This window comes from Phyllosticta citribraziliensis (assembly GCF_038025025.1).
Source record: "Phyllosticta citribraziliensis strain CPC 17464 chromosome Unknown J3D65scaffold_4, whole genome shotgun sequence".
Classification (NCBI taxonomy): domain Eukaryota; kingdom Fungi; phylum Ascomycota; class Dothideomycetes; order Botryosphaeriales; family Phyllostictaceae; genus Phyllosticta; species Phyllosticta citribraziliensis.
The window spans coordinates 1,490,380-1,515,363 of NW_027117341.1; the positions used below are offsets into that span (position 1 = coordinate 1,490,380).

General features: G+C 58.9%; 8 protein-coding genes across 8 annotated transcripts; 5 read left to right on the forward strand and 3 right to left on the reverse strand.

Annotated features, from left to right (window-relative positions):
• Positions 1-367: 367 nt before the first annotated feature.
• On the reverse strand, positions 368-1,478 carry J3D65DRAFT_292952 (uncharacterized protein). The gene has a single exon (XM_066795158.1). It carries the CDS (start codon positions 1,210-1,212, stop codon positions 481-483), a length of 732 nt encoding a protein of 243 aa, XP_066657010.1. The 5' UTR covers positions 1,213-1,478; the 3' UTR covers positions 368-480.
• On the forward strand, positions 1,474-5,374 carry J3D65DRAFT_293131 (uncharacterized protein). Its single transcript, XM_066795160.1, has 3 exons — positions 1,474-1,778; positions 1,957-2,776; positions 2,846-5,374. Exons 1-3 carry the CDS (start codon positions 1,744-1,746, stop codon positions 5,249-5,251), a joined length of 3,261 nt encoding a protein of 1,086 aa, XP_066657011.1. The 5' UTR covers positions 1,474-1,743; the 3' UTR covers positions 5,252-5,374.
• Positions 5,375-6,483: 1,109 nt separating this feature from the next.
• J3D65DRAFT_619653 (uncharacterized protein) lies at positions 6,484-11,038 on the reverse strand. The gene is made up of 4 exons (XM_066799778.1): positions 10,664-11,038; positions 10,520-10,610; positions 7,839-10,469; positions 6,484-7,788 (listed from the first exon to the last, which is right to left on the reverse strand). The coding sequence occupies exons 1-4, from the start codon at positions 10,828-10,830 to the stop codon at positions 6,772-6,774; spliced, it is 3,906 nt and encodes a 1,301-aa protein (XP_066657012.1). The 5' UTR covers positions 10,831-11,038; the 3' UTR covers positions 6,484-6,771.
• Positions 11,039-11,157: 119 nt separating this feature from the next.
• Positions 11,158-13,466, forward strand: J3D65DRAFT_619658 (acyl-CoA dehydrogenase). Its single transcript, XM_066799779.1, has 8 exons — positions 11,158-11,514; positions 11,568-11,725; positions 11,878-11,935; positions 11,991-12,076; positions 12,127-12,373; positions 12,429-12,497; positions 12,564-12,890; positions 12,954-13,466. The coding sequence occupies exons 1-8, from the start codon at positions 11,317-11,319 to the stop codon at positions 13,104-13,106; spliced, it is 1,296 nt and encodes a 431-aa protein (XP_066657013.1). The 5' UTR covers positions 11,158-11,316; the 3' UTR covers positions 13,107-13,466.
• Positions 13,467-14,007: 541 nt separating this feature from the next.
• Positions 14,008-15,688, reverse strand: J3D65DRAFT_293559 (peptidase family T4 protein). Its single transcript, XM_066795163.1, has 2 exons — positions 14,201-15,688; positions 14,008-14,096 (listed from the first exon to the last, which is right to left on the reverse strand). Exon 1 carries the CDS (start codon positions 15,508-15,510, stop codon positions 14,239-14,241), a length of 1,272 nt encoding a protein of 423 aa, XP_066657014.1. The 5' UTR covers positions 15,511-15,688; the 3' UTR covers positions 14,008-14,096; positions 14,201-14,238.
• Positions 15,689-15,812: 124 nt separating this feature from the next.
• Positions 15,813-18,020, forward strand: J3D65DRAFT_619665 (histidinol-phosphate aminotransferase). Its single transcript, XM_066799780.1, has 3 exons — positions 15,813-16,366; positions 16,419-16,580; positions 16,635-18,020. The coding sequence occupies exons 1-3, from the start codon at positions 16,272-16,274 to the stop codon at positions 17,701-17,703; spliced, it is 1,326 nt and encodes a 441-aa protein (XP_066657015.1). The 5' UTR covers positions 15,813-16,271; the 3' UTR covers positions 17,704-18,020.
• Positions 18,021-19,904: 1,884 nt separating this feature from the next.
• J3D65DRAFT_293305 (putative integral membrane protein) lies at positions 19,905-21,953 on the forward strand. The gene is made up of 2 exons (XM_066795162.1): positions 19,905-20,416; positions 20,463-21,953. The coding sequence occupies exons 1-2, from the start codon at positions 20,064-20,066 to the stop codon at positions 21,736-21,738; spliced, it is 1,629 nt and encodes a 542-aa protein (XP_066657016.1). The 5' UTR covers positions 19,905-20,063; the 3' UTR covers positions 21,739-21,953.
• Positions 21,954-22,708: 755 nt separating this feature from the next.
• J3D65DRAFT_693388 (uncharacterized protein) lies at positions 22,709-24,897 on the forward strand (the record flags this gene model as incomplete). The annotated part of the gene is made up of 1 exon (XM_066803959.1): positions 22,709-24,897. Exon 1 carries the CDS (start codon positions 23,014-23,016, stop codon positions 24,895-24,897), a length of 1,884 nt encoding a protein of 627 aa, XP_066657017.1. The 5' UTR covers positions 22,709-23,013.
• Positions 24,898-24,984: the final 87 nt, after the last annotated feature.

The following is a 24,984-nucleotide window of genomic DNA, read 5'->3' on the forward strand; positions in this document are numbered from 1 at the left end:
TGTGTACGGTACCGGGTACCGACGCTGCACCTAGGCATCTAGCATCCCTCGGTCCCACAAGGCCTGCCTGTCGCCGCCGCTTGCTTACTTCTGCCCTCGCACCTCTGACCTCTGACCTCGCACATGTCTCGCACCGCACCGCACCGCAGCACCGTCCTCGCACAAGTCAACGCGTTGCTCGTACTTGTACACTGCAGTGTGTACAGTACCGCGGAACTGAGCCGACCGCGCCGCCATCCATACATACAGAGCATACCAAAGTACACCACCCATGCCGCCTGCGCCTACAGCACCACCTACGGAGCACTGCTCCCTGACGCCGCGCCAGGAACGCGACAGGGAGACAGGGAGGAGGGCGCTGGGTACATGCCTGGCGGGTGGCGGGCGGGCGGGCAGACAGGCGGCGCGGATGCCTAGGTAAGGTATGCTGGTACTCATTCATCTAAGAGAGTTGCGCGCAATTCGAGGTGCCTGGTAGGGCTACTGGGTATGGGGGGTGGAGAGGCGGGAGGGGGATTGCGTAATATCGCGGGCCTTGGATGAGGCTGGGTTGTGCGTGTCGCGGGATGGGTCTTCAAAGGGTAAGTACTGTACGAAGAAGTAAAGCTGGGGTTGGGCGCTCAGCGAGGTCAAGGGCTCATTATTTTGTTGGAGTGGGGCGTGGCAATTTGCGGAGGGCGAGGCGAGGCGAGCACGGCAAGTAGTGTTGTAAACAGACAGCTGTCCGGCCGTGGTGGTGGACGGCAAAAAGATGGATGCGAGAGGCGGAGATTGTTCGACTGCTTGACTGAGCTGACGCGTGTGACAGCGATTCCTCCCGAACCTGAGCCCCGTCCCGTCTGTCGTCTTGGCGTCTGGGTGGTGTCTGGCGCGTCGCGTCGCGTCGTCCAGTGGGGGTGTTGGTGGTGGTGGTGCAGCGGCTGCGGTTCGCCGGCAAGCCGTCACACCAAGGCCGACAGCCAGACTGACACACAAAGACCACGCGCGGACGGTGACAGCTGGCGAGAAGTCCAGAAAGGGCGCACAAGGTGGCTTTCGGTCCCTCCAGCAACATGGCAAGCGAGCCGTGCCACGACGGAGCGACGAGCTGGATTTGAATGGGTATGTAATCGGACGAGAGGAGCCAGGCCAGTTGGTGATGTGCTGAGCCAGGTGAGGTGCACACCGCATCGGCGCACGAGCGCCTCCAACTGCCTGACGTGAAGTGGCCATTATCTGAACGGCCGCTGTCTCAGCGTCGTCGAATGAGACTGCGTTTCTTTTTTTTTTCCCCCGTCGTGGCTTGGACGACTTTTCTTCGCGGCTCTGCGGTTGGTTTGGAGCGAGGTCCCGGGGTGATCCAGGTCTCGGCCTCAACGTCGTCTCGTCACATTTGATGTCTCTCTGTTTTCAGAAATTGACGATGGCTTCTGTCCGATGAGCTGTTCGGCGTGGATCCGTCGTGGCTGGCCTTGATTGGAGCTGCAGCACGAGCCCAAGCGCCCCCGCTGGCTGGCGGTTTCCAGTTCCAGTCCTCACCACCAGGGCAGGGCTCTGCTCCGGTTGCTGGCAGCAGCTGGCAGACTGGAGCTCCCGTTGCAGCTGCAGCATGGGTTCGATACATGTATTGTCGCGTTGGTTGTGTTTAAACGCGTCGTGCCCGCTGTTGTGCAAAGAGACACAAGAACAATACTCAAGACTTGAGAGAACCACTCTCGTGCTCCATCACAGAAGCTTGGACCCCGGGGACCCGCACACGACGCAATGACGAGCCTGTGGAAAAGCCGGCGCAGCACCGAGTAAGCAACCTAAACACCATTCACCTCTCCGCTGCTCCCTCGATCCATCCCGCAAATTTTTCTACTGCTTCTTCCTCCTCCTCCCTCTTCCCTGCCCTGCCCTGCCCTTATCCTCGCCTCGCCTCCTAGCCCATCAGGCCGCCAGTCCATCTTGTTTACCTTTGTTGTCACACGACAGAGACGTCCACCCGTCCGCCGCCTCGCGAGATCCCTCTCCCTCCAAAAAGTCCGTCACCGACTCGATACCCACCTCTCCTCGCACCACCTCCTCTCCCAACCTCTTTACTCCTCCCGCTCGCAAACGCCGCGGAAGCAGAGCTGCTCTCAGCACAATCAACTCGGTTGGTTACGAGCTTGAACAAGACGCCGTAGACCTTTTGAGCCAGACCGACGGAGCCTCTTCCCGTCCTCCAAAGGAACCTTTGCCGAGTCCCAGTGCCCGCCAAAGCCCACCCAGTGCTCCCGCTCCGCAAACCCTTGTTCGGAGCCCATCCACCCGCTCCAAAGTCCCCTTGGCTCGCACCCCATCTCTGCTGCTCAAGCGAATACAAAGCATCGAGCAGCCAAAGTCCAAGCCCCTACCCCCCGCACCGCAACCCCGTCCAGCAAACCCCCCGCGCGAACACTCCAAACGCAACATGTTCCGCTACTTTTTCGGAGCCAAGGCGGAAGATGCCGCCGGCCCCGCCGAAGACCACGCTCGCAAGGATTCCCTGACCCCGGAGCAGGACCTCGAAAACAAGCTCCAGCTGCTGCAGAAGAAGCTCGACGAGACCAACGCCGCTCTGAGCGCCCGCGACGCCGAGGTCTCGACGCTGCAGAACCGCGCCGAGGAGCTGGCTGCCGACTACAAGATCAAGGAGGCGGCTCTGGTCCAGCAAAAGTCTGCCCTCGAGGAGCACATGGTTAGCGTTGTCGTGCAGCAGATTACCGACGCACGCAAGGCCGAGAGGGACACTGTCCAGGAGGGTCTCGAGAAGGAGTACAACTCCAAGCTGGTAAGCCTGTTCTATTCTTGGTGGCGAGATTTTTTTTTTTTTTTTGTCCTTCCCTCTGACGCAAAGTAGGACGCCATCCAACATGAACACGAGGCCAAAATCACTGCCCTGATCCGCGACCACGACGCCACCAAATACTCGTCCGAGTCTCTTAAGACGGATCTCGACGCCCAGATCGAGAAGCTCAAGGCCGACATTGAGGAAGTCTCGGCCAAGCACGTCGCCGCCGAGTCCAAGGTGTCGGAGGCGGAACTCCAGCTTGCCTCTCTTCGGGAAGAATCTGCCAAGGCAGTCGAGGAGGCCAATGCTGCAAAGGACGCCATCAAGGCCGAGCTCGAGGAGAAGATATCTTCCATCTCTACTGAACTCGCCTCTGCCCAGTGCGACCTGTCTGCCGCCCGCGATGAGGCTGCTGAACGTGCCGCCAAGCACGATGCTCTCCAGGAGGAGGCCAGGCGCCTGCAGGAGGAGGCTTCCACCGCTTCTTCCCAGCTTGAGGCTCAACTCAAGTCCCTGGAGGCCGACCTTACCAACGCCAAGAGCGAAATCGAGTCGACGTCTACCAACCACCAGCAGGCGTCTGAGCAGGCTGCTGCTGCCCTCACCGAGGCCCAGAATGCTACCGAGGAGCTCCGTTCCAAGATTGCCACCCTCGAGAGCGATCTTCAGCAAGAAAAGACCAACCTTGAGCAGCAGATCAAGTCACACGAGGCCGAAAAGGAGACGAACTCGGCCGCCCTTGCCGAAGCTCAGTCCAAGATTGAGGAGACGGCCACGGAGCTCGAGGAGTTGCGGCTGGAGCTCAACGAGACAGAGCAGCGCCTTGCCGTGAAGCAGGCGGAACACGAGCATGTGCAAAGTGAGCTCGCTGGCAAGAGCGTCGAGGTGTCGTCTCTGGTCGCCGCCATTGAGGCTGAAAAGTCCGCTCACGGCCAAACCCGCTCTGCTCACGAGTCCACCCAGCAAGAGATTGAGGCTCTCAAGGCCGCCGTCGACGCCAAGGCGGCTGAACTGGACGCTGAGAAGGAGGCCTCCGCCACCAAGGCTGCCGAACTTGAGAGCCGACTTGCTGAGGCCGAGTCGGCAAAGGATGCCGCCAACGCCAAGGCATCGGAACTGGAGAGTAAGGTGGCGGAACTCGAGGCTTCCAAGGAGGCTGCGGACGCCAAGGTGGCTGAACTGGAAGCGTCCAAGGACGCTGCTTTGGCCAAGGTTACTGAGCTGGAGAGCAAGAACTCGGAGCTCGAGTCTTCCAAGACTTCTGCCGAAGACAAGGCTTCTGAATTGGAAGGCAAGGTGTCGTCTCTCGAGTCCCAGGTCGCTACCCTCACCGCCGAGAACGAGACCTTTTCTGCGGCGAAGAATGAGTTGGAGGTCAAGGTTTCCGAGCTCAACGCCTCCGTCGAGCAACATGCCACGAGCAAGACTGAGCTGGACAACAAGGTCGCAGAACTCACCGCAGAGATTGAGTCCCACGTCTCTTCAAAGGCCGAGTTTGAGGCAAAGATCACCGAGCTCAACTCGTCCATCGAACAGCACACTGCCAGCAAGTCTGAGATCGAGGCCAAGGTCGCCGATCTCTCTCGGGAAATCGAGACGCACACCACCAGCAAGACGGAGCTCGAGTCGAAGGTTGAGGAACTCAACAAGGCCGTCGAGCAGCACGCGTCGTCCAAGGCCGAGGTTGAGGCTCAAGTTGCCTCGCTGACGGCCGAAGTCGAGTCCCACGCCACCGCGAAGAACGAGCTCGAGTCGGCGCACGCTCAGACCAAGAAGGAGCTCGACGACATCTCTACCGAGCACAGCACCGCCAAGGAGACGGTCTCCAAGCTCGAGGAACAGCTCAAGGAGGCAGCACAGACGGAGGAGAAGCTCTCGGCCGCCGAGCAGCGCGCCACCGCCGCCGAGTCGGCAAAGGAGCAGCTCGAGGCACAGATCAAGGATGTCGAGAGCCAGCTGGAGCAGCTGCCGACGCTCAAGTCGGACCTGGAGGCTCTGACTGCCGAGAAGTCGGCGCTTGCCAGCCAGCTCGAGTCGGCGCAGTCGGCGCAGCAGCAGGCACAGGACAAGCTCGACGAGGCGCTCGCCGCGCAGTCGGCTGCCGAGTCGCGCGCCCGCGAGGCCGAAGACACGGCTGCGGCTGCCAAGTCGGCGTCTGAGAACCTCGAGGCCCAGCTCGTGTCCGCGCAAGAGGAGAAGAGCGCCGCGGCCGAGCAGCTGTCGTCTGCCGAGTCGGCGAAGGCGGCGGCCGAGTCCAAGGCCGAGGCCGCGGAGCAAAAGGTCAAGGAGGTCGAGGAGGCGGTCAAGGCCGTCGAGGTCGTCGTCCAGCAGAAGGAGGAGCGCGTCAAGGCTGTTGAGGGCCAGAAGAAGGCGCTGGAGGAGAAGGTTGAGAGCCTGGAGCGGGAGGTTGAGGAGACCAAGGTCGAGGCGAAGGAGGACGTTAAGGAGGCTAAGGAGGAGGCGAAGGACGAGTAGATGTGCTGTTGATTGCACACATCTTGCATTCGACCGAACACGGCGTCAGTCTTCTTTCCTCCTGGACTCCATCCATCCGTCCATCCCTTGGAACCACCTTCATCACGGCGTTGGATCGAACACCTACCTACCTGAAGCATCAGCCGGCGAGCTGTTGGACCGGACGGACGGACGGACGTCTGTCTGTCTCATTGACCCAAATACCTACCTACCTACTCTTCGTCTTGCGTCCACCTCTGCTCATACTACCTCCTCACTTGGAACCTACGTTCCGTTGTACAAACCTGTACACCTACACCTACACACCTACACTCCTCAAAACAAACTCCTCTCTCCCTCTCTCTCTCTCCCTCTCTCTCTCTCCCTCTCTCTCTCTCCCTCTCTACACTCTCCTCTCGACTATACAAATACAAACACAAACCACTCGACTCGATGAACGCACGACACGAACGAACGGGTGGACGGGCTAATGGCTTGGACGAACGGACGGACGGGCATGGGAACGCGTGTACTACGCATGGCATGGATCGACGCATTGATCGATGCATGAGGGATAGCAGGGCGGGCGGTCTTTTTTTTTTTTTTTTTTTCTTTTTCTGCGTTTTTCTCTTCTCCTGTTATTCAGCTTTTCTCTCGTTTCTCTCGTTTCGTGTTTGCCCGCCATGGGAGCTGCGTGTGGCATGGAATCAGGCGAGCTAGCGAGCCGTGTCGTCGTTTTTGTTGGTAGTGGGAGGAGACAGACGAGGAATGACGATGATTAGGGGGGGAGATGGGAAAAGACGCGAGCAGGCAAGCAGATAGACGGTCGTTGCTTGGGTTGACGAGTGGAATCGAACTGAATCCACATCATGTGGGTTAGACCTGATTGTTGCTGTTGCCTTTCTTGCGTGTGATGGGAGTGATGGTCAAGTCAAGGCAGTGACGAAGTGGCAGTAGACAGAAAAGCACGCGCAGAGAGAGAGAGAGAGAGAGAGAGAGAGAGGAGTCAGGCCGGCTTGCGTTGGTGTTGGTTGTTCGCTGCAAAGAAGTTAGATACCTTACATGTACATATACATCTGCCCACCTGCCTCTCCCAATGTCCCTACTACTCCCCAATTAACTCCCTTTCTACTAGTCCTATACATCTACCCGTAACTAAATACCTACCTGTACCTTGCAATATAAGCTGGCGATGGGAAGTGCAAGGCAAACAGGAGAGGAGAGGAGAAGAGTGAATGAGACCAGATGGATGGGTGCGTGACATTTTTGAGATGTGAGATGAGTGAGACACACAGATTAGACGTGCAAGAAAGCAAGAGAGAGAAATTGATGCACTCGGTCCACTACTACCGGTATCCCGCACTGCGCTGCCTGCCCCGTCCCGTCTTGCCTGTCAAGAGCTCTATTTACAACGCACCGCAACGCAGCACAAACGCCTGCCAGCCAACAAAACGCCGGTCATCCAACGCAGTCCCAAAAAGCGCCAGCCAGCCGGATGCAACACATCACCTCACCCCCTCCTATCCCACCAACAAACTCCACTACGCAGCAGCATCACCCTCATAAGTCCACCCGCCATCCTTCATCATACGCTCCCTCGCCTCACGATCCCTCTTCCGCTCATCCTCCGTAAGGCGATCACTACCACTCCAATTCGCCGAGCTCGTGCGATCGCGGAAGCGCTTATGGCGCTCCTTATTCTTGAAAATCTCCTCCATCTGCAGCGGCGCGATGGGGCCAAACACCTCCATCGGGTCGACGAGCTGCTGTTGGGTCAGGAGGTCGCGCAGCGCCGGCGAGTTGACCCAGCTGGGCGCGCGGAAGCCCGCCGCCGCGCCGTTGCCGCCGTCCGAGTCTGAGTCCGAGTCTTCCGAGTCGGTGGCGATTTCGGGGAGTTCGGGGGTGGGGAAGTGCGGGGAGGCGGTCTTGACGGTCGATGTTGTCGTTTTGCCCATTGGGGTTTTGAAGGTTTGTTGGCTGGAGGAGCTCGCCGCGGCAGAGGGTGGGGGGTCGGCAAAGGGGATCTTGGCCTTGGAAATGGTGGCCATGTCGTTGGGGTGGCCGGCGGCGGGTCTGGTGTGGGCGGCATGGTGCTGCGCCGTGACCGTCTGCTTCAGCATGGAAGAGGGCTGGTTATGAGAACCCGATGAAGCGGCAGACATGTAGCCGTGCGAGTATTTGTTCGGCCCGTCCTTGGCCTTGTCGATGACGGACATGATGCGATCGCGCTCGGGGTATAGCTTGCGGACGTTGGATTGGCGGATGGGCGGCGCCATCATCGAACGCCTGGCGTCCGTCGCCTCCTCGTCCTCATCCGTCTTTCGTCGCTTGGCGTCGAGACGTTGGAAAGTGGGAGCATTGCGTTGCACCTGCGGGCGGGAGACGGTCTCCTCGTCGTCCGGCTGGAAGACTCGTTTGGCGGGTTTGGCAGGATTGACAGGCCGATTGAGACCAAAGTCCTGGACCGTGTTCATCCTCGACACAGGCCTTGCTCCGGCCATGTCGCCCCTGGGATAGGACTGAAGAGTCTTGGACTTTTCATGCTGCAGTTGCGTGGCCTGAAACGATCAATATCAGACCCGCGATCGAGATTCAGCATGAGACTTACCAGGTCATTCGCCTGCCTGCTCGCGGCTTGAGACCGCATCTGCTCCTGCTTCCGAGCCTCCGCAGCCAGCGCCTGTCTGTTGGCAGCGCGCTTCGCCTCCTGAGCGCGCTTCTGCTCCTCAGCTTTCCTCTGAGCTTCGGCACGGCGCTCTTCCTCTGCCCTTCGGCGTTCCTCCTCAGCTTTGGCCAGTTTTGCCGCGCGTTGCTGCTCGATCTGGCGTTTCTTCTCGGCCTTGCGCTGGGCCTCACGCTCCTCCCTTTCTTTGTTCTTTGCTGCAAGAGCGAGCGAATTCGGCTTGGCGACAGGGGCGCCAGACGGTCCTATACTCCTGCTAAATGAATTTGTGGCTGATTCGGTGGCCGGCTTCGAGGCGGGAGCGAGAGTTCCGTGCAGAGACTTGGACAAATCCGCATTCGTAGGCTGGCCCCTCTGGGAACCAAGACCGACCTTGATGTGCGTTCTAGGCTTGGGGATGGATTCTTTGCTGGGCTTTACCAGCCTGCTTCTTGGCTCTTTCAGCTTCTGGGTTCCAGTCGCAGAAGGCTGAGCCTTTGGCGCCTGTGTGGCCGGCGCCTCGTCTTCAGACATTTGCTCTTCCTCGTTGGAAGCAACAGGCTCGGCACGAATGGATGCATCAGGCCGAGAATTAGCAGCAGCCTTCTTTGCGGACTTGGCAGCGTGCTTTTCCTTTTCCTTGTTAGCAGTTTCGGTGGCCCGCTTTCTTTCCTGCTCCCGCAGCTTCTCGAGTTCTTCCCCTGCTCGTCGCTTCTCCTGGGCCTCCTTCTCTCTCTTCTCCTCGCGCTCAAAAGATGCGCGAGTCCTCCGTACAGGAGTTTCAGCCGCGCCTTGACGGTGTGCTGGGGGAGCAGTGTTCACTGGCTTGTCAAAAACCGAGGACAGAGGACGGCGAGAGCTAGAGACTTCTTCCATAGGCGGCACATTTTGCTTGAGACGCATAGTAGCGGGTGACAGAGCCTCCATCTTCGCCTGAGCACTGACACCAGCACTACTGGCAAAAATGCTCTTTGCAGACTTCAAAACAGAGTAGAACTTGCTCTTTGCGCTCTGCGTTCCTTCCGCAGCTCTCTGAGGGGATCCAAACGGAGTGCTGGCGTCTGCAGGCGTGCCAAAGTCGGAAGCACAGCCAGAACTGCGGCGCTGCTTGGCAAACTCAACATGGTTTGTAGTGACCTTGGCTGGCGACTGGTAGTCAGGGACAGTCTTGGATCTAGCAAGACCCAGCTGGGGCTTGGCCGGGGAGCCTGCAGACGATGATGGACGATCACTTTCTTCGGGCAAGTCTTCGTCCAGAGCACCGATGCTCGACTTGTCATGGACGTCTTCCATAACGTCCACAGATTGGCTCTTGCGAAGGGCTGGGCGCTGAGGACCTGCTGGCAGCGGCTTTGAAACTGGCGCGATCCAGTCATCCTCCTCCTCATCCTCTTCCTGGGTCTCTGGTACTGGGCTGGGTTCCTTTGCTTGAAATTTCTTAGTCTTCTCCGCAGTCTCGCTGGTTTCCACAAATGGCAACTGAGGGTAGTTTGGCTCCTGGGATCCGAGGGTAGAAGGAATTGATTTTGACGATCTGGGCTCCTTGGATTGGGCTAGCATGTTGATGCGTTCGTGCAGGCGTTGGGTCGAAGTCTTGCTATGCAACTTGGAAGCCTCTGGGTCTTCAGATTCGGCCACAGATTTCTCTGCTTCATCTTCAACAGCGCCGTGAAGAATGGCATGCGACCCACCAAGGCTTTTACCGCCGGTGAGCCTACCAATATAGCTGTTACGTGCTCCAGCCTGACTGATCCGCGAGCCTTGGCTACCCATGCTCTTCTTCAACGGCTCTCGAGCTGGAAGGGCCGAGAATGTGATGCTGCTCTTGCGGAAAAACGGTTTCTCGGGGCTTGATGGCTCCGATGGCGTCTTTGCGCCGTCACCTTCCATTTCTTCTGGTTGCGTGTTTTCAACGGGCTCTTCTTCGGGTTCTGCGGGCTCTTCGGGCTCTTCAGGCTCATCAGCCTCCTCGAGCTCCTCTGCCTCCTCCTCGGGCTCATCTTCCTGCTGCTCCGCGCGCATGATTGAATTGAGCGCCGAGGCCGTGTGGTCACCGACACTGTACTGCGGTGATTTCTGCATCGACTTTTCTTGGGGAACTGGAGATTCGTCCGGTTGTGTCGGGACCAGATCCATTTCGTCTTCCTGTGCGGTCATGTTTTCGTCGTCGCTTTCTTCCTTGGATGGTGTTGCATTCGCGTTTTCTTCTTCGTCTTCGACATTTTCAGCGGCCGACACAAACGACGCCGACGCCGACTTTGTGGTCATGTTCATCTCGGGTTGCTTGAGCGGGGATGACCGAGCTGACTTCGCAGGGCTTTCTTTTCTTGGGCTGGCCATTACCACTTCTTCGTGGTCGACCTCCATTTCATCCTCCGTCATGCCGTGGTAGCCAGAATCTCCAGGACGCACTGGATTTGTGGTGTTGTTTGCTTCGGATGTAGACTGCGATGGGGACTGCATGGAGGGCTCGGGGTCTTCGGCGATCTGAATCTGTTCCACTTGCTTGTAGAACTGGGTTTGAGGAGCTGGGCTGGGCGGGACGGCGAGATTCGGAGCGAAAATATCGGTCAATGGCTGCAACCAGATTAGATGCGCGACCCAAGGGTCAAAATTTGGGTACGTACTGCTCTTGTTTCCAGCGGATTTTTCTTGCGAGCTGTGCGAGGAGTCTTCCCCCGCAGCTTGCCAGGCGTTTTGAACACATCTGCGACATCTCTAAAGGCCCGTGTCAGTTGCAAATTCCCAGTGAGATGGAAGTCTGCGCTTACACTTGGTTCTGGCTGAAGATGTCTGCCATGTGTTCGTTCAACCACTCGAGCTCATTGCGAACAGAGTAGGAAAACTCCTCAGCCTCCTGTTCCACAAACTGGTCGACCTGCTGGCGTTCGTTCAAAATCCATGGCGCAGAGCCGACGGCGACCTTGTTGCGCGACATGTCCACGGTGTCGAATGGGAGGTGCGAGGCGCTTCACAGGACGGAGGCGCTGGTCGACGCGTCGTCGAAGAGTGACGGCGTGGCGATCGGGAAGGTCGAAAGAATTCGGATGCGACTATGGGTGCATGGCCATGCGTGATTCGCGGTCGCTGACGGATTATGCGGCGGTTGCTGGGTGGTGAGCAATGTCGAGGTTCGTTGTTTGGGCGAGTCGGCGGACCAAAACAAAGCCAAGACCGCGCGCGGGCGCTAACAGCTGGCTGCACGTGACCGTCAGCATCCCCGCCAAACCTCGTTCTTCCGTTCCGGAAATGGCATCAAATCCACCATGACGACACCTCATGCGCTTCAATTGACATGTCCGACATCGGACCAGACGGGAATAACCATATACCTTATTACCATCCCGCCTCTCTTGACAGGTTTCTGTATTTCTCCAACTCTGAAGAGCACTGATCTTACACAGTCGAGTCCCCAATCAACACCATGGCAACATCCATTCTCAGTTCTTCTCGATCTCCCTTTTTTAGACGTCTCACAAGCATTCAATCTCCATCAACTGTATCATGTACCCGCAAATTCACTGCTACTCCCCGTCGCCCGCTCATGCAGACCGAGGGTTTCTCTGAAGACCAACTAAGTGTCAGAGAAGCCATCTCCAAGATTTGCTCCAACTTCCCAGATGTACGCAACAACGTCTCGGCGTGATACTACAGCTTGACATTGACTACGTGAAGGAGTACTGGGCTGAACGTGACGAAACTGGACAATATCCCCACGAGCTTCATGCAGCTCTGGCGAAAGATGGCTGGATTGGCGTTGCGCTTCCCGAGGAGCTCGGAGGCGCCGGCCTGGGGATATCTGAAGCCACCATGATGTTACACACCATTGCCGAGTATGTCGACCGATTTTGGGTCTGCTTATAGGCCGAATCCCACCACTCAAGGGCAAAGACCAACGCGGACCAATACCACCACAAAGAAGATTTTGAGGAGGGCAATTAATGGAGCCGCCTTAGGAAGGCCAACAAAGGCTGATGTTGAACAGAAGCGGCGCCGCAATAGCAGGGGCTCAGTCCATCCATGCAAACGTCTACGCCACACAGGTAGGTACAATAGACAACGAGACTGCCTCAAAGTCATGCTCACGAACATCCACAGCCCGTAGCCAAGTTCGCCAGCCCCGAGCAACGGGAGCGAATGCTCTCAAAACTGATTTCCGGCGAAGCACGCGCCTGCTTCGGAGTGTAAGAATGCCCCACCGCCCTCCCTCCGCACAGCAATCTCACGACAGCAGAACAGAGCCCAACACGGGCCTCGAAACCAACAAGCTCCGCACGTTTGCGAAGCGTGATGGCGACTCGTACCTCGTCTCGGGCCAAAAGATATGGATATCGTCGGCGCAGGTGGCCACCAAGATGGTTTTGCTGGCGCGGACAGACGCGGGCATCTCGCTCTTCTTCATCGACTTTGACAAGACGAAGTCGGGCCTGGACCTCCGCAAGATTAAGAAGATGGGAGGTAAGAGTGTGGATGCTAACGAAGTAGGCTTCTAACTATAGAACTAAAATAGCTACTAAACTAACTAAGATAATCTAGGTGTTTTTCGACAACTACCGCATCCCAGCAGACAGTCTGATCGGCAACGAAGGCGACGGCTTCAAAATGGTGCGTCACGCATGAACGCTCCTCGTCCACCGAGGATCGGCTGACTGATCCCCCTTGTGTATCCAGCAGGTTCTCCACGGCCTCAACGCCGAGCGCTGCCTCCTCGCCGGCGAGGCCCTCGGCCTAGGCTACGCGGCGCTCAAGCGCGCGACGAACTACGCGCGCGAGCGCGTCGTCTTTGGCCGGCCCATCGGCATGAACCAGGGCATCCAGCACCCGCTTGCGTCGGCGTACATGAACCTCGAAGCAGCCAAGCACGCGACGTACCACGCGACGCGCCTCTACGACAAGAGCCGCAGCGACCCGAGCATCACTCGCACCGCCGTTGGCGTGGCCTGCAACTCGGCGAAATACCTGGCCGCGGAGGCTTCTTTCAAGGCATGTGAGACGGCGGTATGTTTGCTACTATCTTCTGTTTTTGGTTTTTTGTGGGGTGTTTGTTATTGACTTTGACAGGTGCTTACGCATGGCGGCATGGGATATGCTCAGGAGTATCACGTCGAGCGCTACTTGAGGGAGTGCTTTGTTCCTCGCATCGCGCCCGTCAGCAGGGAGATGATTATGAACTTTGTCGGCGAAAAGGCGTTGGGCTTGCCCAAGAGCTATTGATAGCCATACACCTGTGTTCTCCCTCTCGTTATCCCCCTGGCTTTCTCCTTTTCTTGATCAATCAAGTGTTCTGATTCTGCTCTGTCGCGATGCCTTTTATGCCTGTCCATCCAACCAAAGATGACAGTGCGAGCGAAGTAAATAAAGCATCCTTTGCAGGCAAACTCAGTCAGCCGACGCTAAAAGGCCTCAGGCATGACAAGCACAACGATAATGCAACGGAGCAATTGCAAATCTGGGGCGACAAGGGAAGCGCTGTGTCGTCTTCTCACGCACGATGACGACGACACGGAGAAGAAGCATGCGGAGTGCCTTAGCGAGAGTGCGGAGTACGTACATGTAGTAGGGTGACGCGGGGGCGGAGGTGCTTTGGTTGTGGGGGAACGTACGGAGTACGGACGTACCGTACTGTCCGCGTACATGGTACCCAGCCGACCGACCGACCGACAGGCCGACTGACTGACTGGCCGACTGACTGACTGGCCGACTCACTGGTTGACAAAGACATCCGAAGCACATGGGCAGGCAGGTAAGGTTTTTGATTGCAGACCTCCTTTCCACACTCTGACCACCACTGCCACGCCCTCCCAAAACCCACCAACTTCCTATGTAGACTTCCCGCAAACCCACCACCCTCAACCAGAAAAAAAAAAAAAAAAGGCTTTCCTGATTCCTGATTCCTCTACTCGAGCAACCGACCGGCCCCTGCATCATCCATTCCCTCATCCCCTGGCCCATCCCTAGGCCAAGGCTCGGCGCGGCGCCGCAAGCCATGTCATGCCATTGTTGACATGACCAGTTGGTTGACCAAGCATGGCGCCGACGTCTTAGCAGCGCGGGACGGGCCGGTGCCGGGGCATGGTTTCTTCGTTGTTTGTGGTCGGCGAGCAGGGGATGGGGTGAGTTTTGGGAAGAGTGGCAGTCGATGACAGCTGTAGTGACAGGAGTAGAAGTAGGAAGAGGTTCGGTAACTTATACGATCTAACAAGGCTTAGGGTTTTGTCAATGACAGTCGGGCTTTTTTGGCTTGCAGATTGGTGCAGTAGTTATAAGTGTTTTGCCGTGAGTAACTTTTAATCCTACGTCGTACTTACACACCAGGCATCGCCGACTCAAAAAGGCCGACTTTTACCTACAAATACTTTTCCATCAACTCCTTCACCCTCTCCAACGGCAGCGCCTCAATGCTCCTCCCTGCGAGCCCCGTCATGCTCTCGGCCATGCACAAAGCATTCAAGATGGCCTCCTCGACCGCATCAGCAGTGGCCTCAAACAGCGAATTGATCGTCTGGTCATCGACGACGCGGACGCCCAACTCGCGCGGCTTCCAGGGATCGACGTCGGCGCCGCCCGCCGTGACCGTCTGGACCGGAATCTCATTCGCGGTGCTAAAGGCGAGGAAGATGTCGCCCGAGGGGTTGTGGGCGTTGCCGCCGACGCGCGCCAGGCCCAGCGACGCCCGCTTGGCCAGCCGCTGCAGTTGCAGGGGGTGCAGCGGGGCGTCGGTCGCCAGGATGATGATGATGGAGCCGTCCTTCTTGTCCTTGTGCGCGGCGATGGACGCCAGGCGCTCTTGTGCCTGCTGCTGCTGTGGTGATTCGGGCTGCTTATGTGCGGCGGCTTGGGCTTCCTGTTCCAGCAGCCGGCCGATGGGTGCGCCCGCCAGACGAAAATCTCGCATCTTGCCGTAATTGGCTTGCACGAGGACGCCTAAGGTGTACTCTGTTGTGGGGCGCTCCTCGGCGGAGTTGTGGGGAGCGGAGGTGGAGGCGGGTGCGGAGGAGGAAAGATCGGCGCCCGTGATGATGCGGCTGGACGACCCAGTGCCGCCCTTGAAGTAGTGGCATATCATGCCTGTGCCGCCGCCCGTATTGCCCTCTGGCACCGGGTCGGCACTTGCATTGGAGATGCCTTGGACAATGTGGCCGGGCTTGACTGCCATTGCCGACACGTCGTTGAGGTGGCCGTCGTACGTTTCGCCGACGACGGGCAGCATGAACCAATCCGCTTCGCCATTTTCCTTGTTGCGATATTGCTGGATGCAGTACTCGTAGATTCCTGAGTAAGCGGCCCCTACCGAAAAGCTGTTTGTCAGGATGATTGGCGAGTGCAGCAGCCCCGTCTCTTCAATCCAATGAGAACCCGTCAATTCACCAGAGCCATTGAGACGAAAGATGCCCGAGTAGCACGCATTGTGGAAAAAGTCGGCTCGAGGGAGGATGGTTGTCACTCCGGTGTTGACGGCGCCGTGGGAGGGATTTGCTGGTTCGACGAGGGACTGCGTGTGGCAGAGAACGCCTGGGACGTCTGTCAGAGAGTTTTTGGGGCCGGTGGAAAATCGGCCAAGATAGACATCGGGCAGTGCCGAGCGCACGCGGCAGCGCGATGAAGATGAAGTAGCCATGACGATGGGATTGTCGACGACTTTGGGGCCTGAAGAAAGACTGGGGAACACTCTGCGAAGCCTGCTGGGCAAGATCAATGTCTCTTATTTGGAGCGACGTGAAGTTTAAACTGCCATTGAAAATAAGGAGTCATTGGGAAGACTTGTTGAGTCACTGCAGTCGCTATCACAAAGTTCCCACCTGTCGACATGGTTCGCTTTGACGTGGTGTAGAATGGGGGCTGGGATGGATGAATTGGATGCAACGTCAAGCCACTGGTACGGACTGCGGTACGGGCGAGGACTTGGATGCAACATGTGGAGTCCAAGTCGGGACCGGAGAAGCAGTCTTAAGCACCAGGCGGCGCACATGACAGGTCAAGTCGTGGTGGATGATGCCATGGGGTGAGTGACGTACATGGCCGGGGAGAGCGGTGTCTTGTTGCAGCTGATACGCGGCAAGTCGTCGCTATCATGCATGCTTGCTGCACAGTGTTGACGTTGTGAGCACGCTCGCCTCACCTTAGCTCGGGTCATGGTAGAACGAGGTCAAGGGTGGGCTATGCTAGGTGCTGCGACGGCATACTGACGAGGGCCCTGTAGTTCGTTGTGGGTGAAGAAAGACCGGGGACTGATGAAAGCGAGTGGGGCCTGATGGAGTCATAGCGACGGCCTGCCTCTCCTCAAAAAACGTCCAGTCCGTCGCCAGGAACACACCACGACACGACCTCACCTCACCTCACGTCCAACTCCCTCCTGCCCTCTCTACCACACCCTTCACAATGTCTTCCAACGGCGTCCGCAAGAACGCCTTCAACCTCGACACCTGCGCCCGCCCAAACATCCTGGCCCTCGAACCCTATCGCTGCGCACGCGAGTAAGTCGTCCATCACCACCGCCGCGTATCCTGACAGCAGCTGATGACGCAGTGACTACAAAGACGACGGCACCAATGTCCTGCTTGACGCCAACGAGAACGCTTTCGGCCCCGGCATCGCCCTCGAGGGCAGCGGCAAGTTGCGCAATGGCTTCTACGGCGCCGAGCAGAACATTGAGGTCGACTTCATGGGCCTGAACAGATACCCCGACCCGTGAGCTCAACAACGACCTGCTCTGCAATTGATCATCCATCTGACAGTCTCTAGCCACCAAACCGAGCTCAAGCAGCTGCTTTCCAACCTCCGCAACACCAACCACCACACAACCACAAAAATCACCCCGGACAACCTCTTCGTAGGAGTGGGATCGGATGAGGCCATTGATGCCTTGATGCGCGCTTTTTGCGCGCCTGGCCGAGAGAAGATCCTCACCTGTCCCCCCACCTACGGCATGTATAGCGTTTCAGCAGCCATCAATGACGTAGGCATCGTCAAGGTGCCACTCCTCGTCGATCAAGGCTTCGCCCTCGACGCCGCAGGCATCAACGAAGCGCTCAGCGGCCCCGAAGGCTCGCTCATCAAGCTCGTCTACATTTGCTCGCCCGGCAACCCGACGGGCTCCCTCATCTCCAAGGACTCGATCGAAGCCGTCCTGAGCCACCCGACATGGAACGGTGTCGTCGTCGTCGACGAGGCCTACGTAGACTTTGCCGAGCCGAGCGCCAGCCTTGCACAATTGGTCAACGAGTGGCCCAACCTGGTCGTCATGCAGACGCTGTCCAAGGCCTTTGGACTGGCAGGCATCCGGCTGGGCACGGCATTCACGTCCAAGCCCATCGCGCGGTTGCTCAACAGCCTCAAGGCACCCTACAACATCTCGAACCCGACATCGGAGATTGCACGGCAAGCGCTCTCACCGCGTCACCTGTCAGTGATGAAGAAGAAGCGCGCGCAGATCATCGTCCAGCGCAACCGCCTGCTCAACGAGCTGCCGCACGTCCCCGGCGTCGGCCGCTTCCTCGGCGGCCGCGACGCCAACTTCTTGCTCGTCGAGATACTGGACAAGCCGGCCGAGGAGGGCGGCAAGCCGGACAACGGCGTCGCGCTCAAGGTGTACGAGACGCTGGCGGTGCACCAGGGCGTCGTCGTCCGGTTCAGGGGCAAGGAGCTGGGCTGCACCGGCTGCCTGCGCATCACGGTGGGCACCGAGACGGAATGCTCGCGCTTCCTGAGCGCCCTCCGCATCGTGCTGAACAACATCTACGGCGGCAAGACACTCGTGAATGGCGCGGGCGAGGAGAGGACGCAGGTGCTCGCCAGCGGCATCGTGGCGTGAGAGCCGCAGCGTGACGTCGGACAGCCGCAGCCCTCCCTCCCTCTTTTCGTTTATCCACCTCATGTTGATGACCACCCCACCATCCCTTTCCTTACCCCAAAAGCGATGGGATCACATGTCCTTTCCGTGTATTTTCTTCGTGTCCCCTTTTTCACGCCGTCCTGGTCCTCCTTTTCGGGTACGCTAGGCGCCGAACTTGTTTTTTGGATAGACGGAGCACGGGTATAATTCCCTTTTTCGGTCTTCGTTAGGGAAGATTATCAGCTACTACCAATTATTCGCTGCAGCAGCCAATTCGAAATTGTTTGCCATGTCGACACTACAAGCTGTGGGCTGAATTTGTTTATGTGACGGCTCATCATTTACATGCAGACGTACGTCGTCTGTTCTGCGACCATCTAGATTCTACCCGTGGGGCCATCGCGTCGCACAGAATCCAGGCCGGCTGGCCCCCTGGTACCTTGCCTGGTATAGGAAGTGCTCTGCTCAGCCCACCTCACCTCACTCACTCACTCACTCGCTCACCCCACTGCGGCTGTGCCTACATGCTCACCTACATGCTCACCTACATGCCTACTTTTCGCTGCCTGTCACAGCTACTTACCTGCCTCTCACACATCTCACCTCCTTCCCTGCCCTTCTCTCGCCGTACAAACACACTCATATATAGCCGCCAACCAACAATGAGCAAGCGCTGTTCTGCATACCTGTGCACGAGGTTAGGTGTAGGATTAAAAAGAAGAAAAAGTGGGAAGGAAAGGGGAGATGATGAGTGTGGAGATAAAGGGAGACAGCGTGCGTGTTTGGAGCATGGAAGATTAGAGGTACGACATGTTGGTTTTCTGGGCGTTGTCCAGACGGCAGGCTGATGTTGGTGTCGCTGGTGACAGTTCAGATGGTGGTGATGCTGGAGTCGAGGAGGTGGACGCTAGAACGCATCCAGCTAGGTAAGGTAGATACATGTAGCTGGATGCCAGTAAGTATACATGTCGGTTAATGGCCAGCCGGTAAAGGAATAGAAGGACACGGAAGGCGGGACGGGAGCGCGGTTGCGGCGTCGCCGGGCGCTGGCGATGGCGAGGGAGACCAACGGCGCGGACTCTGATTCGGCGGCAGATGTAATGGACCTTTTTTGTCGGACAGTCGCAAACGACGACGACGACGAGTCCCTCGCGATGATGCTGATGCTGATGTCGGCGGCTAGGATCAAGGGCTTTCCTGGGGCTGGGCTGTTGGGCTGAATCGAACTGGGCGGAGTGAGTACGGCGAGGCACCTACGCTGGATAAGGAGCGGACATGTAGAGCTGGGCCAAGTGCCGCGTCAGGTGGGGAGGCCGCCCTTCTGTGGTCATGAGTTCGCCGCCATATGCGCGTCCGGATGAGTTGGCCGTGGATGTCCAGTAGGCAGGCGGGCAGTGTGGCCAGTCAGCCAGCTCCGTCTGACGTTTGCGCGCTGATTGGCGTTTTGCGATTGTGCGAGTGAGGCGGCGCGTGCTGGCTGTGCGGTGCTGTGCGATGGAGAGGAACTCGCGTGCGGCGCCGTCAGTGGTCGCGTGGTGGATAGGTATGTAGGTATCAGTGTTGAGGTATGCGGAGGTTGAGTGAGTCGCTAGGGCCGTCTCTCAGCCCAAAGGATGAAGCGAGCGCGGGGTTTCCTCTTCATTCAACTTCTCAGCACTCGTCGGCCATCGCCGACCTCTTCGTCTCCGTCCGTCCGTCCGTTGCTCAGCGGACTTCCTTGCCGTGTCCGAGTCATCGCGTCCGTCGTCGGCCTCATCTGGTTCTTGTCTGAACAAAATCAAAAGAAATGGCCCTCCTCCGCTCTGCAGCGGCGCCGAATTGGCCCTCTGCATTCCTGGCAATGCGCAGCTCCCTCGCCACCGACATTTGGCCCAGCTGAGGTCCATCGGATCCATCCCATGGCTTGCCTCCAACCGAGTCCTTATCACAGCCATATGAGACCCCAGTTCCCATCACATCGTCGCCCCGAGCCCAGACTGCTCCCGTCACCAAGACAAACCCGCCTTACATACATGTACTAAGCAGCCCCCCGTCCCATCCAGCTCTGCCTCGTCCACACCTCCGCCTATCTGTCGATCTACATTCGCCGTCCTTCTTTTCCCTCTCGCTTTTCGTCGTCGAACATCCATCTTCTCTCTTCTTCTCCCTCTCCGCACCACCACAACCCTGCCCCCAAAGCAGACATGGTCCATGCCTGTCCATCCCGACGTCATACATCACTCTCCCCCCGGAGACCCTCTTACTCGCGCGCACGATAAGCGACCGTTTTTAAGATCGACTGCAAAGTCCACGTACAGCTCACCCCTCTGCGGAGGTGGTGAGCTCTGTTCTCGCCGGCCATGGTCGACCTCTACCCACGCGCCGTCTACGACGAGACGCCCCCGGAGCCGCGTTCGCGCGAGGCCAACCACCCGACCCTGCTCTTTAGCTGGTGGTGCACTTGCTTTTCCTTGGTCATCATCCTCTTCCGCCTCTCAGGCCGCTTCGTGCGGACCGAGCGCTTGTTTCGCGAGGACAAGGTCATGGCGTTGAGCATTATCCCATTGTTCGCCCGCATGGCCTTTGTCCATGTCATTCTGCTATACGGTACCAACAACGTGGACGCGGCGGCTCTGTTTGATGAGCGTCGCATACGGCAGCACGAGATTGGGGCCCGTCTTGTGCTGTGTTCGCGCATCTTTTATGCTGGATTGTAAGCAGATTGCCTTCCAACATTTGACTCCACTGACGGCAGACAGCATCTGGACCGCCAAGCTCGGCGTGTGCGAGTTCCTGGCCCGCATGGTCAAATCGCTCTGGCGACGCGAGTACGACTTGATCATCAAATTTGTACGCCTCTTCCTGCTGGCGACGTTCATCGCCGTCGTCATCGCAGCCCTGGCCGAGTGCCACCCCTTTAGCCACTACTGGCAGGTGATACCAGATCCGGGCCCACAGTGCCGCCTCGGATATGCCCATCTCATCACCATGGGCGTGTGCGACGTCATGACCGACATTCTGCTCATCGCCTTTCCCATCCCCATGGTCGTCCGGTCGACGCTGCCCATGAAGAAGAAGTTTCGCCTCGTGCTGGTATTTTCCTTGTCGTCGATCCTCATTGCCATTACCGCTACGCGCGTCCCGGAAGTGATTGAGCATCGCGGCCGCCAGCAGTACCGGACCGTCTTTGCGTCGGGAGAGATCCTCGGCGCAGCCGCCGTCTCCAACGCCATGGTTCTGGGGTCTTTCCTGCGAGACCGCGGCGTGAAGAAGCAAAAGTACAAATGGAACTCGAGCACCGACACGACGGATCGCGCCTCGTCGCGCCGCCCGACTCTGACCACGGTCCAGTGGGGCAGCGATGAGGATCTCATTCGAGACGGCGTGGCATGGCGTCTGGCGCCAGATATGGAGGGCCAGACCAAGTTCCCTCGCCCAGCACCCGTGGCGCTCCCGGCAGACACCAGCTACGCCGACCCCAAGCTGTCATTCATCGGCGGCGACTGGCACTTCCCCGACGCCGCGTCGAGCAGCAAGCGAACCAGCGACGACGACATCGCCGTCGCCCCGCACGACGCCATCCACGCCAGACAGCAGCCCAACAAGCCCAGCGTCTCCTTCTTCGACATCGGCGGCCTGCTGGACGTCGTCGCCACGCCCCCGAGCACCGCGCGCGCGCCCTCGTCGTCGCAGACCAGCAGCATCCTCACCCGCACCCACGACTTCGCGGCGCCGCCGCGTCGCGGCTCGCGCGCCCTCCTCAGTGACCTGGGCGGCTTCAAGATCGGCCTCGGTCACCGCTCTTCGCAGCAGGGGTCGTTGCAGGAGGGCGACTCGTTCGAATTGACGCCGCGGAATGTCTCGCCGGCCGTCAACGCGCCGCCGAGCATCGTCGAGGGCTGCGACGGCGAAGGCGACGTGGGCGCTGCTCACATCAATGGCGTCTGTGGAGCGCGGAGCGCGTCGCGTTCGTCGGACGTGTCGTCTCTGCATCGTAAGGCGCCGACGAGCGAGGACGGCTCTGCGCCTCGGTGAGTGGCGTTCTCCTCGCGTCGTCAGTTCTCTATCTTTCCCGCTTCTCTTTTGGTTGGTGTTTTGTCTCTTTAATGCGCACGATATCCCTATGCGAATGATTCCCCTTTGCTTGCTTATCTTCTGGCGACGTACCTTACATAGTCGGCCCATGTATTACGAACGAAACGGACAGGAGGGAGGGAGGGAGGGAGGCAATGGTCATGAACTGATTGAATGTTTTCTGGCGGGGAGTTGGCTCTTTTGGCTTCACTGTGTCCATGTGTGTGCAGTAAGCCACTTCTCCGCGCATGTAGTGGAGGTGATTGAACCGATTAATTGATCAGTCAATCACTTTTGGTGTACAGTATGCACAGTACCTACAGTGTCTTATCTTCGCGATTCATCCTGCCCAGCCAGTCTCTCTCGCTGCCCTGCCCTCCCCTCCCCTCCACTACTGGGCCTCTCGCCATCCCTTTCCTTTCTGCAACCTAACAGACTGCCCTTCGCGCCCTGCCTCCCCCTCGTGTTCAGCCCTGAGCGTGGGTACTCGCCGTCGAGGGCAGAGGTGGATCTGAGCGAGACGGAGGCCCAGACAGACGCACGTTCGGCTCAGCCCTGCACTGCACTGCACTGCACTGCGCTCACTCACGTACCCGCTCGCTCGTCGGCACGGCATCCGGACATCTCGTCTCGTCTCGTCTCGTCTCGTCTCGAGCCAGAGCCAGATAGATCCTCCTACATGGGTACGAAACGACTCGATACGAGAGGCGCGAGGCATACATGTGTGTGTGGCAAGCCACTCGGTGGCGTAGCGCGGGTAGACTCACTCCTGGCTGTGGCGTCCACCCCGTCTCCCTGTTTCACGCGGCGGCGTCGGTGGCTGTGGCGCATCCCTTCTCCCTCCCTCCCGGTTCCGCGCCGTGGCGCACCGCCACACCGCCGCACCTACCGACCGGCCGGCCCGTCGGGATGTTGAGCCTACGCCACGCCACGCCACGCTACGCCACGCCACGCGAGCGAGCCGACGGACGACGGACGGACTGTGCGGCCACGCTGCCTCCATGGAGCATCTTCCGACGTCACGGCACGACGTCACGGCACGGACTTCTTGCCTTTCTTCGGCTCGGTTCAGTTGGTTCGGTTGGTTCAGTTGAGAGTGGACAAGAAGTGGACAGGGAGCGGCTGAGGCACTGGCTCACTCATTCCTGACGAACGGAAAGAGCTTGGTTTTGGTTTGTGTGGAGAGTTTGGCGGCGGCGCGGAAAGAGCTTGGGATTGATTGTGTGGGTTGCGAAGATGCAGATGAAGAGAAGGCCGCTGGTGCTGCCGCCCCCAACGACGACGACGACGACGACGAATGGCGAGGACCAAGGACTGCGAGACGGAGAAGAGAAGAGCTCGGATTCAAACGGACCCAAAGACAACGGCACTCCAGACAAACGCACCACCAAAACCACCAACGCAGAAACAACTCGCATCCGCATCACCAGAACAACAGCAGCAGCACTACCCGTCCCAACCCCCTCCTCACAACCCCCACAACTCTCACTCCCCAACCTCAACCACACGCCCTCCCCCCTGACGCGCTCCACCATCTCCTCCCTCCTCCGCGCCCACCTCTCGACCACGCTCGCGCCCTCCGACGCCCTGCACGCCTGCGGCGCCAGCGTCACCGCGCTGCTCCCGTCGCAGCCGCGCGCCGTGCTGCGCGTCGCGCACGCCAAACTGCACGCGTTCCCGTTCAAGGACGTCCCCGCGTGCTGGCTGCGCGCGTGGAGTGAGGCGTGTCTGTGGGAGTGCGTGCGCGTGCTGTGGGTGGCCGGCGGCGATGATGGAGGCGCTGCAGCTGCTGAAGACGACGATGATGAGGAGGATGAAGAGGAGGAGGAAGAAGAAGAGTGGCTCAACGCCGTCATCCGCGTGCTGGACATGGGCCTCATCCTCGCCGGCGGCGTCGGGCGCGAAGACGTGTACGCGTGGGTTTTTGCCGCGTTGGAAGTTTTGCTGGATGCCGACGACGCGTACGACGAGGACTACAGCCGGAGAGAGCGTAGGAGTGAGCGAGAGCATGGAGATGGCAGGCCGCGCAAGAGGAGAAAGGTGGATCGGACGTGGACATGTCCGCCCGCGTTCCCTCCTTCGACGCGCCCGCCGCCTGCCCTGAGAAACCCTATCCCCCGCGTCGATGCGAGGCAGTTTGGCTTTGACGCTTTTCAGGCGCATCTTGACGAGGGCAAACACACCAACGCCGACACACCGACCCCCCTCATCCTCACCAACGCGCTCTCGCACTGGCCAGCCACGTCCTCCCCCACACGGCTGTGGAGCAACCCACGCTACCTGCTGCGGCGCACGCTGGGCGGGCGGCGGCTGGTGCCGGTCGAGATCGGGCGCAGCTACACGGACGAGGGGTGGGGCCAGCGCATCATGAGCGTGCGCGAGTTTGTGCGGCGGTATGTGTTCTGCGATGACGACGACGAGGAGGAGAAAGACGAGGGAGGGGAGAAGAAGCAAAAAGGCTACCTCGCCCAACACGACCTCCTGTCGCAAATCCCGCGTCTGCGCGCCGACATCGCGGCGCCGGATTACTGCTACACCGTTCCCCCTAACACCCAAACCCCTCCCCCATCCTCTCACCCGCCTAACCCATCATCTCCCTCGCACCCCGATTTCCCCCTCCTGCACGCCTGGCTCGGCCCCGCGCGCACCATCTCCCCGCTGCACACCGACCCGTACCACAACCTGCTGGCGCAGGTCGTCGGCGCCAAGTACGTGCGGCTATACGCGCCGAGCGCGGCGGTAAAGACGCGCGGGGTGGGCGCCGATGGCGTCGATTTGGGGAATACGGGGGTCGTTGATGTGCATGAAGCCATGAGTGTGGAGCGGAGCGAACGCAGTGAGCGCCGTGAGCCTGGTGAGACAAGTGAGCGGAGTGAGAAAGAGCAGAGTGAAGGAAGTCAGGATGGGGACGCAAAACGCGAAGCATTCGAAGCGCAGCACCCGGGCTTCCTGTCGCTGCCGTGCTGCGACTGCGTGCTGGGCGCGGGGGAGGTGCTGTACGTGCCGCGCGGGTGGTGGCATTATGTTGAGAGTCTGGCGGCGAGCTTCAGTGTTAGTTTTTGGTGGGATAGGATTGACGAAGTTTCAGGGGGTGATGGGGAATATGAGGGGGACGGCTAGGGGGGAAGGGGAAAGGCTAGGGTGAGGGATGAGTTTTGTGTATATATACGTCTATCTCGTCTCGTCAATCGTGCATATATCTATCTA

Bases quoted from the DNA above. Each gene is read 5' to 3' on its own strand.
- J3D65DRAFT_292952 (XM_066795158.1), bottom strand. From the start codon at position 1,212: ATGGCCACTTCACGTCAGGCAGTTGGAGGCGCTCGTGCGCCGATGCGG.
- J3D65DRAFT_293131 (XM_066795160.1), top strand. From the start codon at position 1,744: ATGACGAGCCTGTGGAAAAGCCGGCGCAGCACCGA. The intron at 1,779-1,956 runs GTAAGCAACCTA...GTCACACGACAG, and splicing joins AAAAGCCGGCGCAGCACCGA to AGACGTCCACCCGTCCGCCG. The intron at 2,777-2,845 runs GTAAGCCTGTTC...GACGCAAAGTAG, and splicing joins AGGAGTACAACTCCAAGCTG to GACGCCATCCAACATGAACA.
- J3D65DRAFT_619653 (XM_066799778.1), bottom strand. From the start codon at position 10,830: ATGTCGCGCAACAAGGTCGCCGTCGGCTCTGCGCCATGGATTTTGAAC. The intron at 10,470-10,519 runs GTACGTACCCAA...ATCTGGTTGCAG, and splicing joins ATCCGCTGGAAACAAGAGCA to CCATTGACCGATATTTTCGC. The intron at 7,789-7,838 runs GTAAGTCTCATG...TGATCGTTTCAG, and splicing joins GCAGGCAGGCGAATGACCTG to GCCACGCAACTGCAGCATGA.
- J3D65DRAFT_619658 (XM_066799779.1), top strand. From the start codon at position 11,317: ATGGCAACATCCATTCTCAGTTCTTCTCGATCTCCCTTTTTTAGACGT. The intron at 11,515-11,567 runs GTACGCAACAAC...GACTACGTGAAG, and splicing joins TTTGCTCCAACTTCCCAGAT to GAGTACTGGGCTGAACGTGA. The intron at 12,077-12,126 runs GTAAGAATGCCC...TCACGACAGCAG, and splicing joins GCACGCGCCTGCTTCGGAGT to AACAGAGCCCAACACGGGCC.
- J3D65DRAFT_293559 (XM_066795163.1), bottom strand. From the start codon at position 15,510: ATGGCTACTTCATCTTCATCGCGCTGCCGCGTGCGCTCGGCACTGCCC.
- J3D65DRAFT_619665 (XM_066799780.1), top strand. From the start codon at position 16,272: ATGTCTTCCAACGGCGTCCGCAAGAACGCCTTCAACCTCGACACCTGC. The intron at 16,367-16,418 runs GTAAGTCGTCCA...CTGATGACGCAG, and splicing joins CCCTATCGCTGCGCACGCGA to TGACTACAAAGACGACGGCA. The intron at 16,581-16,634 runs GTGAGCTCAACA...GACAGTCTCTAG, and splicing joins CTGAACAGATACCCCGACCC to CCACCAAACCGAGCTCAAGC.
- J3D65DRAFT_293305 (XM_066795162.1), top strand. From the start codon at position 20,064: ATGGTCGACCTCTACCCACGCGCCGTCTACGACGAGACGCCCCCGGAG. The intron at 20,417-20,462 runs GTAAGCAGATTG...GACGGCAGACAG, and splicing joins CGCATCTTTTATGCTGGATT to CATCTGGACCGCCAAGCTCG.